Source organism: Lolium rigidum, chromosome 1 (assembly GCF_022539505.1).
Source record: "Lolium rigidum isolate FL_2022 chromosome 1, APGP_CSIRO_Lrig_0.1, whole genome shotgun sequence".
In the NCBI taxonomy this organism is placed as follows: Eukaryota; Viridiplantae; Streptophyta; class Magnoliopsida; order Poales; family Poaceae; genus Lolium; species Lolium rigidum.
In genome coordinates, this window is record NC_061508.1 from 180,030,921 (window position 1) to 180,048,422 (window position 17,502).

The 17,502-nt window shown below is 50.6% G+C and overlaps 1 protein-coding gene across 1 annotated transcript; it reads right to left on the reverse strand.

Annotated features, from left to right (window-relative positions):
* Positions 1-13,866: 13,866 nt before the first annotated feature.
* Positions 13,867-14,396, reverse strand: LOC124682777. Its single transcript, XM_047217394.1, has one exon. It carries the CDS (start codon positions 14,347-14,349, stop codon positions 13,879-13,881), a length of 471 nt encoding a protein of 156 aa, XP_047073350.1. The 5' UTR covers positions 14,350-14,396; the 3' UTR covers positions 13,867-13,878.
* Positions 14,397-17,502: the final 3,106 nt, after the last annotated feature.

Below are 17,502 nucleotides of genomic sequence, written 5' to 3' on the forward strand. Positions count from 1 at the left end.
TCGATTTGTACTCTCAACGCGTTATCAGCACGCTCTACATCTGAGCGATTCCGACTCCGGCGAACTCGCCGGAAGAAACAAGAACAAGAAGAACGGGTAAAAGAAGGTGAGAAATAGAACAATGCATCACGGTCTGATGTCCCTGTTTCTTCACCTTAACCGTGACAATGGCCGTCGCCGCCGCTTCGTCGCGCGCCATCGCCACCATGGTGTTGTTACCACCCGATTTTGGCCAAATCAGGAGGTGGGCCGTAAGTAAAGATGGGCTTGAAGGACGCACACGTGGAGCATCTTTGAAGCGGCCTTGCGCTGAGAGTTCGGGCTTAATTGCCCATGTATCTGTAATATATTAGATCGCGTTGTAATTTAGATTAAAGAGATAGAGTCTGGCCCGTGCACGGTTAGGTGCACGCCTCAATTAGAAAGTCCCTTGGACTATAAATATGTATCTAGGGTTATCGGAAAAGGAGGACAATCATCGTTCAACCAACACAAACCAATCTCGGCGCATCGCCACCCCTTTCATACGAGGGTTTCTCCCGGTAAGCATCATGCTGCCTAGATCGCATCTTGCGATCTAGGCAGCGTAAGTTTATTCGTTATCCTTGTACTCGCTCGTGCCGAAGCCTTGTTGATGGCGAGCAGTACTATTTATCCTTAGGTGTCTAGGGGCTTGCATTGGTGCTTTCACGTGCATATCTGCGTGGCAATGCCGTCCCTAGACACCTTGCTGCCCTTACGTCGATCTAGATGTAAGGGCAGCATCTTGCTTGATCATGCTTAGTAGATCCGATCCGTTATAGTTGCTCCTTGCATCCGCAAGGATTAGTTTAATATCCGCATAGTTAGGCCTTATGTCGGGGTCGGACGATCCGGTGGTGCGTTAGGCGTTGTTTACCGTCCCCGCGAGGGATGTTCCGAGGATCAACACATGTTGGTTTTTAGGCCTCTCGTAGGGGTAGTTTGCATCGTCTCTCGTAGCTGCTAGGCCCGATCGCACGTAGGACGTTCCGATTATGCGGTGAAAACCCTAAACCGTCGTGGATCGCTTTAGCTTTGTCCTGATCAAGCGGGATCCCCATGCCATTGCTAATCCATCAAGGACCATGGGGCGATCGGCTCTTTGAGCCGATCCACAGTGGAAACCCGAGAGCCGATAAGGCTCGTATTTAATGTGCACGTGTCTACCATGCAGGAACAATCGAAGCACTAACACCTTCCCGACTGGGTATAGGTCGGGTGGCACGCCCTAGCAACCGCCGAGACGCGCGCCGAAGATTTGCGGGACGACGCGAGGTGCCAGTGGATCCACTAAGCGGCCCTGGGAGCTTCCCGGCTCTTCGTGTTGCTTAACCAAACCCGTCGGGGGGTTTTGGAGGGTAACACATTCTGGCACGCCCGGTGGGACCTCTTCTGCAACATCCACGTCAACATCCATGTCAGCATCGACATCCGAGGTGGCGGAGAAACCGATCACGTACGAGGATCTCCCCACGGAACACAAGAAGAAGTACGATGACTTGAAGGCCATCCTGGACGCCGAACTCATCGGCTCTTTTGAGAAGACCCGGTCGCATGGCGTCGGAGTTCAAAGGATTCGCACCACGAGGCATCCTCGATGGGTTGGATCTGTCTCTCCCTTCGGAGGAACGTACTCGCAGCCCTGCGACAGGAGATCAACTATGTGGTGGCCCATTCACTGCATCGGCACTCTGAGAGCCTGGTGAACACTTTGGAGCGCGTTGCGCTCCGTGTGGTGCAAGAGATCATGGAGCGTCGTTACTCTCCTTCAGGACCTGTTCTAGGGACGTACCGTGGAGAGATGCAACTCCACACCAGGCCGCCTCGCCGTACGCAACAGCGGCTCCACAGCAACAAGGCTCACCGGCATACGTCGTCTACAAAGTTGGGGGCGACCCGGCGACTATCAATTCTTACATGACCCGCCCAAGGAAATCCCACACGGATACGTGTGCACGTTTGTGCCGGATCGCAACAACCGGACGCAGGCGATCCAGCTCCGCCAGAGGGATTGCCGGAGCAGGAGCAATTGTTCCGGCAGGAAGAACAACCGCAGCTAGCGGGAGTCTAGGAGCAGAAGCCGAGAAACAAGCGTGGCTAGCCAAGTATGCCACCGCACCAGTCCATGAAAGCTCAGCTGCTACTACCTCCACCGCAGATCGGATCGGCGCGGTCTTGAGAGACCAATTCGGCATTTTGCCGAAGAAGAAGATAATCGGCTATTCCAAGCCGTACCCGAATGAGTTCGACCTGATCCCACTACCGCCTAAGTACCGGCTTCCGGACTTCAACAAATTCAGTGGGTCAGAAGGGTCGAGCTCCATCGAGCACGTGAGCCGATACCTGGCCCAGCTTGGCATGGCTTCGGCATCGGATCGGCTACGGGTGAGGTGCTTCTCGCAATCCTCACCGGTCCAGCTTTCGGGTGGTACACCTCTTTGCAGCCAAATTCGATGCAATCATGGAAGCAACTGGAGGAACTGCTCCACACCCAATACCATTCGGAAACTACCGAAGCTGGTATTGCCGAACTAGCACAGAGTTCGGCAAAAGCGAGGAGAGACGATGGCTGAGTACATTCAGCGTTTCAGAATTGTCAAGAACCGATGCTATTCGGTTCATATAACCGAGAAAGAGGCGATCGAGCTGGCCGTGGCAGCTCCGGCGGCGTCGTTCAAGGATCCGACGTTCCAAGTCGAGTACAACTCGCCGACGCACTCGGTCAATAGATCGACCTTATATGAGCAGCGCCATCCAGAACTGTACCAAGACAAGTTCAAGCGCGCGATCAGCCTGGTCAATGCCGATGAAGATGAAGATTCTACGGAAGATCAGGAAGTTGCAGTAGCCGAGTGGACTCAGACGCCAGTACCTGTGTCTTGCCAATGGGTGAATCCACCAGGGCCTCTAAGAGGGTTGGACTTTGACGTGACGAAAACTGAACAGATCTTCGATCTGTTACTGAAAGAAAAACAGTTGAAGCTACCCGAGGGCCACAAGATCCCTACGGCACAAGAGATGAACAAGAGGCCATACTGCAAGTGGCATCATACGTTCACGCACACCACCAACGACTGCAAAGTACTCGCGCGCACAAATTCAGATGGCGATAGAATCAGGCCGATTAACGTTCGGACAGTTTGCCATGAAGGTAGACAGGCGTCCGTTTCCGGACGTCAACATGGTGGACCTAAGCCACTCCATAAGAGAACCAGGGTTCTCTTTCGATGTCAATATGGCCGGGTTCGTGATTCTCCATGGCGCGGACAAGGCAGAGAGCAGCCACTCTCGTGGCAAAGATAAAGAGGAGGCCGTTCCACGCGACCGGCCCCAAGACGACGATAGACGGTACCTGACCGAGGAGGAGGTGAGAAGCATACGGTATCGGCGCCCATTATCCGTGCATCTCCTCAACAAATATGAGCAGCAATGACGACCGACGTCGACGCTACGACGAAGACGATGAGAAACATCGTCGGTCTGATGCAGAGAACAGGAGGTATCGTCAGAACAGCGGCAACAACGACGGGTACGAATGTCGCGCCAGCGAGAGGTCAAATGAGCAAGACAACGTGGACAAGCACTGGGACTGTCCCTTCTTCAAACATTGCTGGGACTCAGGAATGAGCCGATTGCCAACAATCGAGAACTGCCCAGAATGCACACAGCAAAGGAGAAGGACGAACGAAGTTTCAGTGTTCGAGCGTCTAGGACCTCTCCCACATCGTAGTAAACGAGCTGAGTCATCTCAAGAAGAAGACTTCGAGGAGTCGATGGAGAAGAAGATAGGTATCACCGACCAAGGTGGTGCCCCGATGGACTCAGCCATTCTCGAAGCGTCGGGTGCAGCGGGCTGCGAAACTTGGAAGAAGCCGAGGCACAGCACTCGTACACGTTGAGAAGAGCGCGGCCCGATCTGGCCGCGAAAATCCAGCAAATAGTGGAGACGAAGGCGCGCCCGCCAAAGAAAGTATGGCGCCCCAAACAGGCAAAAGCCGATGCACAGGCATCGGCTGATGCCGATGCAGATGCATCGGCTGATACAAACATGGTATTCATACTCCCGTCAGAGTTTCGCGCTCCAAGCGACGAGGAAGTTTCAGTGGCTCGATTCGATCGCGGTCCACGACCAGTTATTTTTGAAAAGCCACAAGATAGAAGCTACAGGCATCTGAAAGCCCTATACTTGAAGGGTTACATCAATGGGCAGCCTATCAGCAAGATGTTGGTTGATACCGGAGCGGCAGTCAACATAATGCCGTATTCCATGCTACGTCGTTTGGGGCAATCCAGCGACGATCTGATCAAGACCAACATCACATTAAGCGACTTCAACGGCCAGGCGTCAGAAGCAAAAGGTGTTCTGAATGTAGAACTTATCGTAGGCCGGAAGACCATACCTACTCGCGTTCTTCATCGTTGACAGCAAAAGCAACTACGCCGTCCCTATTGGGAAGGGACTGGATTCATGCTAACCGTTGCATCCCGTCTACAATGCACCAATGCATCATACGAAGGGATGGAGATGAGGTGGAAGTCGCTCCAGGCGGATGACTCAATTGAAATATCACTAGCTGCCATGAGCGTGTGGGAAGCAGACGACCAAGAGCCGCTCTCTGGAATCAGTTTAGAGGGTTGTGAGCGGATCGAAGCCTCGAAAAATGGGGTAAGGCTGGTTTTATCCACCGGCCTAACGGAGTAACAAGTCTAAGACATTGGACATACGTGGCAAGGCCGGTCCCTGAGATCGGCCCTCAAAAAATGAAAAATAAAGGATCTTATCTCCAACATGCCACGTAGCTACAGTGGAAATCCAAGAGGTTGCAAATCATCGCCAAAGCATTGCAACGAGAAGGGAGGCCGATTCCCGCAATCGGCCGAAATTATCCTCAACATACCTTCGTCTGTGTTCAGCATTGATCCAACAGATGCCTGAAGAGCCGATACCATCAAGTACTTGACAGAATCGGCTCGGGGGGCACATAGATGGACAAAACACGAGGATACAAAGCTTGGAGTGGATGTCAAATGCCCAGTAGAACAGCTCAAGTATGGGGGGCCGATGCAATCGGCCAATAAAAAAAACGAAAATACAGAAATTTTTGGGCACAGCCGATGCGTAGACATCGACTTAAGAATTCAAAGCCGATGCACGGCCATCGACTCAAGGGATACAACTGTTACAAGCGGAAGTCTAATGGAGCAGTCATCAAGTTACGTGGCGAGGCTCTACTGGAGGAACCCCTCATTGGGATTGCTTGGTGACTCAGGCCCTCTCTTCAAGGACTTCCAACTCCTGTTGCAAGACTTCAAGCTCGGCAGTACCAGCAGAAGCATCAGTTCGGGCGTCCAAGACTGCCCTTTTTCTCATTTAAGCTGTTGATATTTGCCGGCAAGTTTGAGGATCGCAGCCCTGGCCAACAACAAGAACAGCGTGAACTCTTGAAAGCCGATTTGGTTAGAGTCGGCTGACGCTGCACTACGGTTGGGAAGCCGGTGATGGCCCATTTGGCTGGTCCACTTCTGTTCTCGCCTTGACTGAGGCTCGGGGGGCAGCTAGCCCCGAAAATTCCTCATTCTGAAGAGTCGGTGGTGTTGAAATTGGCTATCCCTACATCATGGCCATGTTGAACAGAAGGACTCTTGCAGAGGAAAAAGGAGCCATCATCATTGATCAGGCTCTAGACTAGTTCGTTGCTGCAAAGAAACAAAACATCGCGAGGAAAGCTGTGAACGAGTGGCACCTTTTTTACAGGAGTATCGGCTTCAGCATCAAGGTTGTCAGCAGCGGACTAAGGAGCTTTCCTGGAAGCGCTAATCCAGGAGTTTTGCCATCAGGACAAACATCACGATCGGATGATTTAGAAGTCTGAGGATCTAGGGGTCTCGCGGCTGCGCGTTAGACCTATTCGGTTGGAAGTTTGGATCTGAATTTCATGGATTGCAAGTTGATATCTGAGGAGGCGATTAGATTGATCTGTCTTGCAATTTATTGGAAAAGCTGATGCATTACCATCGGCTCGTTGGGCACTGACCGAATTGACAATCGGCAAAATCAATTCGAGGAGAATCGACAGAGTCAAATTGGAGGAAATTCTGCATTGATAGATCAGATTTCTTACATGGAAGAGTTGGTTGCCCTCAGAAGGAGGAATCTATCCATCCTCATTGATTAAAAAGGGGATCTCCTACAAGAAAAAGCTGATTACTCCAGCAAAAGGGGAACAGATTGCTATCGCTAGTCTTATACTAGTAAATCCCTATTCTAAGGACTGTTGCCGTCTTCGTCGTCGCTGGGGTAGCTGCCCTCGTCGCTACTGTTGACGAATTCCTCGTCGCTGCTACTATGACCTTCAGCGGAGACCTCTTCCTCGTCATCATCATCCTCCTCATCGGACCAGGCCCAGCCACGGATGCGCTTTGGCGGCGGTTCCTCGGAGGAGGTGTCGTCCTCTGGTTCCTTCTTCGTGTCGGAGGAGACGTCTTCGGCTTCGTCGTCTTCTTCTTCTTCTTCTTCTTTGGTGGAGGAAGTGAATTTACCCCGGAAGAGAGGGTCGTTGCTGTCGCTCTCTGCCTCTAGTTCTCCATCGATCAAGAACCGAAGATCGTCTTCCCCGTCGCCAGGGGCATGTCACCATCCGACCAGACAAGGTCTTCGGGTCGGCCTTCAGGCACGAAGTCGAAGTCAAATTCTTGCTCATCCCAATGCTCGGGAGCGTGCCGGTTGTATTCTTCCGTCTGATTGACCTCCGGTTCTCCCTCGCTGGCGGAAGAAGATTGGGAGGAAGAAGGAGAAGACATGGCTATGAAGGAGGAGGGTTTTTTAGCTGACGGCTAGTTTGGAGCAAGGGGATGAGGAAGAGAACTATTCGATGCGGTTAAATAAAGGGGGATATATTGGAGATCAATGCTCGAACAGTTTCCGAGGGTATAGGGCCAAAATTGTCAAATCATGCAGAGGATTTGAGAAGGCAAGACGTCATCATGGAGAATACTGCGACGGTTCTGCTCTGCCACGACATGACCTCTCGAAGGAAAGACAGATGGTTTTGCAATTATCATTATCAAAACCAGGGGGGCATGTATTACCACCCGATTTTGGCCAAATCAGGAGGTGGGCCGTAAGTAAAGATGGGCTTGAAGGACGCACACGTGGAGCATCTTTGAAGCGGCCTTGCGCTGAGAGTTCGGGCTTAATTGCCCATGTATCTGTAACATATTAGATCGCGTTGTAATTTAGATTAAAGAGATAGAGTCCGGCCCGTGCACGGTTAGGTGCACGCCTCAATTAGAAAGTCCCTTGGACTATAAATATGTATCTAGGGTTATCGAAAAGGAGGACAATCATCGTTCAACCAACACAAACCAATCTCGGCGCATCGCCACCCCTTTCATACGAGGGTTTCTCCCGGTAAGCACCATGCTGCTCTAGATCGCATCTTGCGATCTAGGCAGCCGTAAGTTTATTCGTTATCCTTGTACTCGCTCGTGCTGAAGCCTTGTTGATGGCGAGCAGTACTATTTATCCTTAGGTGTTTAGGGGCTTGCATTGGTGCTTTCACGTGCATATCTGCGTGGCAATACCGTCCCTAGACACCTTGCTGCCCTTACGTCGATCTAGATGTAAGGGCAGCATCTTGCTTGATCATGCTTAGTAGATCCGATCCGTTATAGTTGCTCCTTGCATCTGCAAGGATTAGTTTAATATCTGCATAGTTAGGCCTTATGCCGGGGTCGGACGATCCGGTGGTGCGTTAGGCGTTGTTTACCGTCCCCGCGAGGGATGTTCCGAGGATTAACACATGTTGGTTTTTAGGCCTCTCGTAGGGGTAGTTTGCATCGTCTCTCGTAGCCGCTAGGCCCGATCGCACGTAGGACGTTCCGATTATGCGGTGAAAACCCTAAACCGTCGTGGATCGCTTTAGCTTCGTCCCCGATCAAGCGTGATCCCCATGCCATTGCTAATCCATCAAGGACCATGGGACGATCGGCTCTTTGAGCCGATCCACAGGAAACCCGAGAGCCGATAAGGCTCGTATTTAATGTGCACGTGTCTACCATGCAGGAACAATCGAAGCACTAACACCTTCCCCGACCGGTCTAGGTCAGGTGGCACGCCCTAGCAACCGCCAGGACGCGCGCCAGAAGATTTGCGGGACGACGCGAGGTGCCAGGGATCCACTAAGCGGCCCTGGGAGCTTCCCGGCTCTTCGTGTTGCTTAACCAAAGCCCGTCGGGGGGTTTGGAGGGTAACAGGTGTAGGCGGACTTCGCCGGTTCCAGCGTCGCCAGCGGCGACCTCCGCCGCTTCCGGCGTGGAGATTGGAACCAACAGCGCTGCCACCACCGGTTGTCGACATCCTGGCAGCTGCACCGCGCATGCCATCCTCGATGCCGGCTCCTCCAACTTCGCCGTGCGCGGGGGTTTGCCGTCGCCTCTTGGCCCTCGACGTCCCGCTGGCGAGCTCGCCGTCGACCGGCCGCTCCGGCACACGGAGCCCCGCGGCGCTCGGGCTCACGAATGGCGCCTCCAACGGCGTCGCGTCCGTCCACGCCACCTCCTTCACTGCGTGCAGGCGCTCGACGCCGGCTTCTGGCTCTCGGCCCCCCGCTGGCCAGCCCGTCGGCAGACTAGCCAACTTGCAGCCGCGGCCACATCGCCGGCACCTGGAACCCGGCCGCGCTCGAGCTCGCAGATGGCGCCTCCAACGGCGTCGCCCCGGGGACCATGCTCCCTGGAGGATCTTCCAACGAGGAAGAGGGCGGCCGGAACACCCGTCGCCGGTGATGCGGTCGGCCAGCCTCGTGCTCTCCGCTCCGTTCGGTCGAGGCTGTGGGGAATTGGCCAATTGGGGATTGATTTGCTGGGAATTTCTTTTCCTGATCTCTTCATTATCCTTTGCTTTGACCGATGTACTGTAGTCTGGAGAGTGCATGCGGCTGAGAGTCTGAGACGCTGAGTACTGACCATGTGCATGCTGTCTTTGGAGAACTAGTAGAATTGTTGTGTAGTGTTTGCTGTTTATTTCAGTATAGCTATTTGTTTGCTGCTGTAGTAGTGCACTAGTCTAGCATTTTAAACAGATTAGTCATCTAGCAGTAGTTCTAGCAGTATTTTTAAATTATAGTATTTAAATTTTAGTACTCTAAATCTGTAGAGTACTTTGTATTCTAGATGTGTGTGATGTAATATATTTTCATGTTTGTCACATGTTGAGATTAATTACGTCCGTTATTTGCAATTGAAAATTTTCAATTTCTTGCAAACAATGTACGCAAAATTTGAAGTGATTTCTTCAAATTGATGTTTTGGTATCACAAGGTGGTGTGTAGATCTACTGCATTGCAGATTATCTACTACTACTAATTAAGCCTACATTTTGTCATGATTGATATTTTAATTGCTTAAAATGATCTCCCATACATTTTATTAAGTTATGAGACAAGATATTAAAAATATGAGTATCTACTGATTTTATCAGATTATATGCTTCATTATCGAAAAAGGGATAGTAGGATAGTGCTAGAGAAGGAGGAAGGACATCTGGCGGGTTGCGCCGTGCACAGCATGCCAACTTCGACCTGGATTGGGGGCATATCGTTATGGAATCGATCGTCTTAACATTTCTATCGCATCTACGCTCTCTCACTCTGCCCAAAATTCCTGAACTTTGCAAAACAGAGGCATGTCCAAATGATCACGCCGAACTGAGTTCGTTTCGTTGATAACAACGTGGACACGGAGTCCAGTAGCTTACAAATAAATAAATATTTTTTTAATTAATTGGTCACACTTATCTTTACTATTAAGAGCAAACTGGTGAATGTCTGGTGTCACATTTTCAGGATGGACAATAATACCCACACGTCCTCAATTCATATTTCCTCCCTCAAACCACCCGGTCCACACTCCTCAAAAATAGCTAACCATCTTATCTTATCTTATCTTGCTAATAGGAACAACTACCTTGATGGAGTTATCATAGTTTGACTCAATTTACCACACGCATATCCTCATGGGGCGCAGCTCCTCTACAGTACGGGTGTTACTGTACATGTACAGTAATTCAGAAAATCTGTCGTCCAATTTAATCTAACGAGCCTCCTGCGACTCATCAATGGACACTGGGTTCGAAACGAACTTAGGCGCCAAATTTGTACATGCAGAGGCAACACTCGCAAGTAATATTTCAGAAGAGCTGCGCCCATTGGTGAACTTGCATGGGCTGCACTTGCAACAGTATTGTTGATTGCTGACCGTACAAGATCGGCACCAACGGAACCAGCTGTCACGGCAGGCCGGCTCCGGCGGCAGCAGCAATCGATGAGGCCGACGTGGCCGGCCGGCCTGCATTGTACAACCTCAGTTGCGCCAAATTTGTACATGGAGAATCAGCCATGCTTTCGCAAATACAACCTCAGATGCGCAAGAGGGAGGTATCAGACGACAAGGACAACGCGGAGTCAAGGAAGGGTACGTGCTCGCTCCGGCTGTGTCGCTGCTCGCGGCGAGGTGTCGAGGAAGGGCGTCGAGTGCTGCCGGCGGCAAGGCGTTGAGGATGAGAACCGTGTCACCGCCGGCGGCGAGGTGGCGAGGAAAGGCGTCGTGTCGCTGCCGCCGGCGAGGCGTTGAGGATGAGAATCGTGTCACCGCCGGCGGCAGGGTGGTGAGGAAGGGTGTCGTGTCGCTGCCGCCGGCGAGGCGTTGAGGATGAGAACCGTGTCACCGCCGGTGGCGGAGGTGGACAGGAAGGGCGTCGTGTCGCTGCCGCCGGCGAGGCGTCGATGAAGGGCGTCGTGTCAGGCTGTCGGCGGCGAGTCGTCGACGAAGGGCCATGTGTCGCTGCCAGCGACGAGGCATCCCAAGTCCCAATTACGTATTGTTTTCATGTCACTTGGAGGAACAACTAGAGATGTCCTACGATGCAGCTGTTTAGCCAATTGATCCTCAATCTACAGAAGATGATCCTGCTCTGCTTTTTGGCGCTAGCTTGCAGTGCTCACGTAATTCATTTGGCGCCAAAAGAAAGATATATGCGATATTCCCTCCATACTACCTTAAATACAGGAATTATTTTTCTAATCCGGGTGTCCACCGATGAATGGCAGTAGACCCGTTAGATTAAATTGGACGGTAGATTTTCTGAATTACTGTACAAGTACATTAACACCAGTACTGTAGAGGAGCTGCGCCCATCATCATGGCAACCCATCGTTTCCGACTCTGGTGGCGTGGCATCGCCGCACCGATGGGTGGGACTGCCAGGCGCAAATCTGGAAGGTGTAGCAGTGCGAGTCGGCTTTCCCATGGTGCGTGCACGTCGCGGCCGCCGGTAGCTCTTTGGATGAACGGGGCGACTGAATTTTTTCGGCTCTTTGGATGGAGGAGGGAGGGAGTAGATCGAGGGTTAAGCAGCGACCATGGCGTGTGGTCTACCGCGTACGCCTCATTTGCCGTGCGCAAGAGAAATTGAGAAAAGAGATGAGAATAGCTGGAGACATAGATTTGGCTTGTGTGTTTACTGCTGCTGCCGCTGACTGCTAGCGCGCGTGTTTGCCTGCCAATTGCAAAGGTGTGTTTCCGCTTCGTCTTATTTTATCTCAGAATGAGCGCGTGTGCTTTCTTGTGTATGCCGCGGCTGCTAATTGCTATTGATGCTGCTTGCTAGCACGTACAGGAGTGTTAGATGCTACTTTCCTGACTGCTGTAAAACTTTTTGTTTCCCAGCGCCTCAGGCCGGCAACCAGCAGGCCACGCCTCCATCCAACGACACCGCGTTCAGTTTTTTATGACATACGAAGTGCTGATCCTATTACTGCTTTGTTGACTTCTGTCATGTCTTTGCATACTTCACCATTCAGATCATGTGGTGATCTTGCTTAGCTTATGTAAGTAATTAGTCTGAGATGTTTGATTTATTGAGATTGTAGATCCGATATTTTTTTTCTCTCCCCTGAAGTCTCCGATCTGTTTATTTGTTCTATAATTTCTTTTGGATTCTGTATTTTCCTGTTTTTATTACCGATGTATTCATGGATCTTGGATCCCCCAAAATCTGTTTTGCTTGTTTGTTAATTATGCAGAATCTGTGATATATTCATGATAACCTGTGACCGTGGAACATGATTGTAGCCTGATGTAAATTTCTGACGTGGAGAGGGCTCACGTTGGTCCATGCATCTTATTTATCTACTCCATGTTGCAGAAAATTCTTGTTCATATACTCCATTATATTTATTGAGCCAATCGTTCTTGTTCAAACAGATTTTTTTTGTTGAAGGGAATCTCAAGAACAAATGCTTCAGATCCAAATGTCAATGTATGGTTTGTTCTGAATAAAACTTTTGTTTAATCTCCATATGTGTAAATCGTGTTGGAATTCTGTACCATTTTTTATGGGTAATATCAGAAATTAATTTCGTATCATACAAAAAATATGGCAATGTCAGAAATAAATTTCTATCATATGGATATTTTTGTTGTGCCATGAGAATGGGAAAGAGCGGAGAAAAATGAACGATAAAGTTTGTGTATTATAAACCAAATTTACGGTTCAAACTGATCTATTGAATGATTCTGGTTCATGCCATATTAATTTCCCATTCTATCCTGGACAGAACTACATCGAGGTCGACCTTGTTTTTGCTTATAGTCAGGTCACCGAAACTATCCATTTGTGGTAAAGGAATATTTCCAGAAATAGTAATAGTGGGCCCGCGTGGGAACCAAAGGAAAGCACGGGCAACTCTTCAACGGCGGAGTAACAATCGTGCGGCTGATGGAGGAGTGGTTTAGCTCCGGAGGGAGGGGCAGCCTGAACCGTCCGCCGAATGGCAGGGAGGCCGGCAGCCGAAACCGTGCGCCGGGGGGTGTGGAGGCCGACGGTGAGTGGCTCGGCGCCGGAGGATGGGATGGACGTGAGAGAGCTAGCCGTGGACTGGCGCCAAACAGCGACTGACCTTGGCGGCGTGTGTGGCCACAGGCGGCATGAGTAACCCATGCGGTGGTGTCGGGAGAATGTGAAATTGGGAAAAGGTTGTTATTTTAAAATTAAAGTTGGGGAAATTTGGGTGAGGAAGAAAGCAGGATTGTCCGACTTTTCTTAGTACTCCAATACCAACAAGCACTGACAGGTGGTTTTCTGTGGTTATCGTTACAAAAAAGTATTATCATCCTAATGACCAAGAAATAATAATATTTTCCATTTATTTGCAAAAAATTGTTTGGTTACTTAGTATTTTCTTTTATGCTTTCATGCGATAAATGATTTGTTCATCCAATTTGCACCGGGAGTACTTTATGTTCACATTCTTATATTTTTATGAAAATAAAACTTCATGCTAACTCGATAGATTGATTGTGCAGGATGGCTACGAGTTGACAAAGAGATTTTTGATACACATACTCAAGTACCTTGCTAATGACATTGAGAATAACATACAGGATGTTGTGCGAGTATATGTTATTCACGATCAAGAGAGCATGGATTTAATAAATAATATAAGAAATAATATGTTGGTCTCGTTGTCTTTTATAATTATTACACTAAATTATGTGATATGATCTTATGATATTTTAAATATTATGTAGTTATTTTTATATACTTAAATGTTTTTGCGCATCATGTACACTTGTAATATTTGTGAAACTACATAAAGTAGAGATCCATGTAATATTGTGACTGGCATAAGGTATGGAGCCGTGGCGAAGCACGGGCATTCCACTAGTACAGGTAACACTGTAATCTGTACAACATGTGGTCGCAGTTAGAAACACATGTCATCAAAAACCAAAGAACACGCCTTCTCAGGCGAAACAAGAATCATCGTCGCACGGTTTCATCTCGCGATTGATTCGCTAGCGCCATACGATGGTCTCGAAGCAGTCGATCCCGTCGAACTCCGGCGCGAACCGCGGCCGCCTCGTCTCCTCTTGCGGCGGAAGCTGCGACTGTGATTTCCCCTTTCTGCCCAGCTGCTCTGCCTCCGCCGTCTGACCGGCTTGGTGCCCCGCCTGGGCGTCCTGCAGCTTCATGCCCCGCCACGACAGCCGGGCCCAGCTGCCGCCGGTGGCGTCGGAGCCGGGGGCGATGTCGGCCGGTGAGGCGCTCAGGATGGAGAAGGCCAGCACCTTGTCCATGACCGATTGATTCCTCTGCAACAACTGCGGTGTAGCCGACGCTTTCTTGCACGCTCTCTGACTTTGCTTGCTTGGAAGAATCGATGGCTTTGCTTGATTTCTTGCTCGCGTTGGCGGTGAATAGAGGGAGGGGAAGGGAGGCCGGGTTATATACGGCGAAGCATGAAGGGGAAAGGAAGGTTTGGCCATGGCGGTTCCGTGCGCTGGAGGAGTCCAGAATATTCGTGGACGCGGAGGAGAGCCGAGACAGGGCGAGCGAGCTCGTGACGCACTCGGTGGCGTGCAAGTTACGCCTAGCGGTTTCGCGCGGCGCGCATTTTCGTGCTCTTTTCTGTGCTGCCTTGTTTGGCCTGGCGGTTCCGGCCTTCGCAAAATGTGGCGGCTGCCGGCGGATCCGGCGGCTGATGTGTCAAGAGCATCTTCAACACAAGCTCTAAAAATCGGCGCGCTATATGTAGTTTGCAACGCGCTGTAAATCGATACCGCGCGTTGGTGCAAGAGTCGCCCCGTCGGAAGCACCATTTTGCCGCGCGTGCTCGGGCGGCAAAAGTGCTCCTCCACCGGAAGCGTCATTATGCAGCGTGTTGCTTCGTTTTCGTTCGAAATATAAATCAAACAAAATAAATAAAACACGAAAAATTACGAAATATATTAAAAGTTTGACGTTTTAAGCGACATTTGAAACTACACTCGGAGTCTACTCCGAGTCCCAGTCGTAGTCCGAGGAGTGCGAGCTCAGAGTCGTCTCCGACACCGGCGTTCCAGCTCCCTGCGGCGGCGCTGCTGCTCGCGCGTGATAACCAGCGGCGGCGGCGGCGGCGCCAGCTGCTCTGCCTGCTCCCCCGTCCAGACGTCATGAAAGTTCATGGTCCGGCGGGAGCGGCCGAGGCGTCAGGCGACGGCGTCGTACGTCCGCGCTGCCTCATGCGCCGTGTCGAACGTGCCGAGGCGGATCCGATCCTCGCCGGAACGGATTTCCGCATCGAAGCGGCCGCTCGGCCGCGCCCGAACGCCGTGGTAGCCGGAGGCGGCGCGGCGGCGCGGAGGCATCTTCGGCGGAGTCGCGCGAAGGCGGAGCGGTCGAAAGGAGAAAGGTAGAGCGGCGGCGGGGAGAGAGAGAGGCGGGGAGAGAGAGGGACGCGTGGAAAGTTCGGCGGTTGGCCGCGTTCGCGCGTGTCCCGTTTATAGCGCGTGCGACAGCGCACGCGGCAACTTTCCCGCGCGGGATAGCGCGAAAGCGCGCGTGCGGCAAAAATTATAGCGCACGCGTCTTTTTCCCGCCTCCGCTGGAACTTCGTGCGAGGCAAACTGGCGGGTTTTTTGCCGCGCGTGACTTTTACTACGCCTGTTGGAGATGCTCTAACAAACTCCAGCCGGGTACCTACATTTCTTTTCCTCAGGGAAGACTTATACCTAGCTTTTTTTCAAGAATACACCCTGGAAGGTAAATCAAATTTTTTAGAAGAAGAGGCCAAGACGGCCGAACAACGCCAACGAAAGCAATCCGATACAAACACGACGCCACACGGATTACAACACAACCCACACTATCCGAACAACAAACTCGCCTTGCACCGTCCAGAGGAGACGATACGCTAATCTACTCGGCCGCGTCACGACCGAAGAAGGGAACTCCGGGAAGCCAACTCCAACTTCATGATAGCACAAGCCAACGCACCGCCCACCCAAAAGTGCCCAGGAACGACGAGTGAACGGTGGGGCTGAACCAGATCGAAGGAGGCGTCGACCACGAAGAAGTGCCGCCGACGGTGTACATAGCGCCTCGGAAGCCCAAGCTCTGAGCGGCAGTGATACGTCTCAAACGTATCTATAATTTCTTATGTTCCATGCTACTTTTATAACAATACTTCCATGTTTTATACATACTTTACATTATTATTATATATTTTCCGGCACTAACCTATTAACAAGATGCCGAAGCGCCAGTTGCTGTTTTCTGCTGTTTTTGGTTTCAGAAATTCTACAAAGGAAATATTATCGGAATTAGACGAAATCAACGCCAGGGTCTTATTTTTCCGCTGAGCTTCCAGAAGACCGGAGGGGTTACGAAGAGGGGCCACGAGGGCCCGACACCATAGGTCGGCGCGGCCAGAGGGGTCCCGCGCCGCCCTATGGTGTGGGCCCCTCGCGCCGCCTCCTGACCTACCCTTCCGCCTAATTAAAGTCTTCGTCGTGAAAACCCCTGTACCGAGAGCCACGATACGGAAAACCTTCCAGAGACGCCGCCGCCGCCAATCCCATCTCGGGGGATTCAGGAGATCGCCTTCGGCACCCTGCCGGAGAGGGGAATCATCACCGGAGGGCTCTACATCATCATGCCCACCTCCGGAGTGATGCGTGAGTAGTTCATCCTTGGACTATGGGTCCATAGCAGTAGCTAGTTAGTTGTCTTCTCCGCTTGTGCTATTATTGTTTAGATCTTGTGAGCTGCCTAACATGATCAAGATCATCTATTTGTAATGCTACATGTTGTGTTTGGTGGGATCCGATTAATCTAGAATATTATGTCAAGTTGATTATCAATCTATCATACATGTGTTGTTTATGTTCTTGCATGCTCTCCGTTGCTAGTAGAGGCTCTGGCCAAGTTGATACTTGTAACTCCAAGAGGGAGTATTTATGCTCGATAGTGGGTTTATGCCTCCATTTAATGCTGGGACAGTGACAAAAAGTTCTAAGGTTGTGGATGTGCTGTTGCTACTAGGGATAAAACATCGATGCTTTGTCTAAGGATATTTGTGTTGATTACATTACGCACCATACTTAATGCAATTATCTGTTGTTTACAACTTAATACTCGGAGGGGTGCGGATGCTAACCCGAAGGTGGATTATTTAGGCATAGATGCATGCTGGATGGCGGTCTATGTACTTTGTCGTAATGCCCTGATTAAATCTCATAGTAATCATCATTGATATGTATTGAATCTTTATTTGTAAATTGCGCACCTGTAATTTGTTCACCCAGCATGCTATTATCTTATTGGAGAGACTCCACTAGTGAACTGTGGATCCCGGTCCTTTCTTTTACATCTGAATACAATTTACTGCAATCATTGTTCTTTACTCGTTCTTTGCAAACAAACACCATCTTCCACTCGATACGTTTAATTCTTTGTTTCCAGCAAGCCGGCGAGATTGACAACCTCACTGTTACGTTGGGGAAAAAATATCTTGATTGTGTTGTGCAGGTTCCACGTTGGCGCCGGTTTCACTGGTGTTGCGCCGCACTACACTCCTCCACCAACAACCTTCACGTGCTTCTTGGCTCCTACTGGTTCGATAACCTTGGTTTCTTTCGAGGGAAAACTTGCTGCTGTGT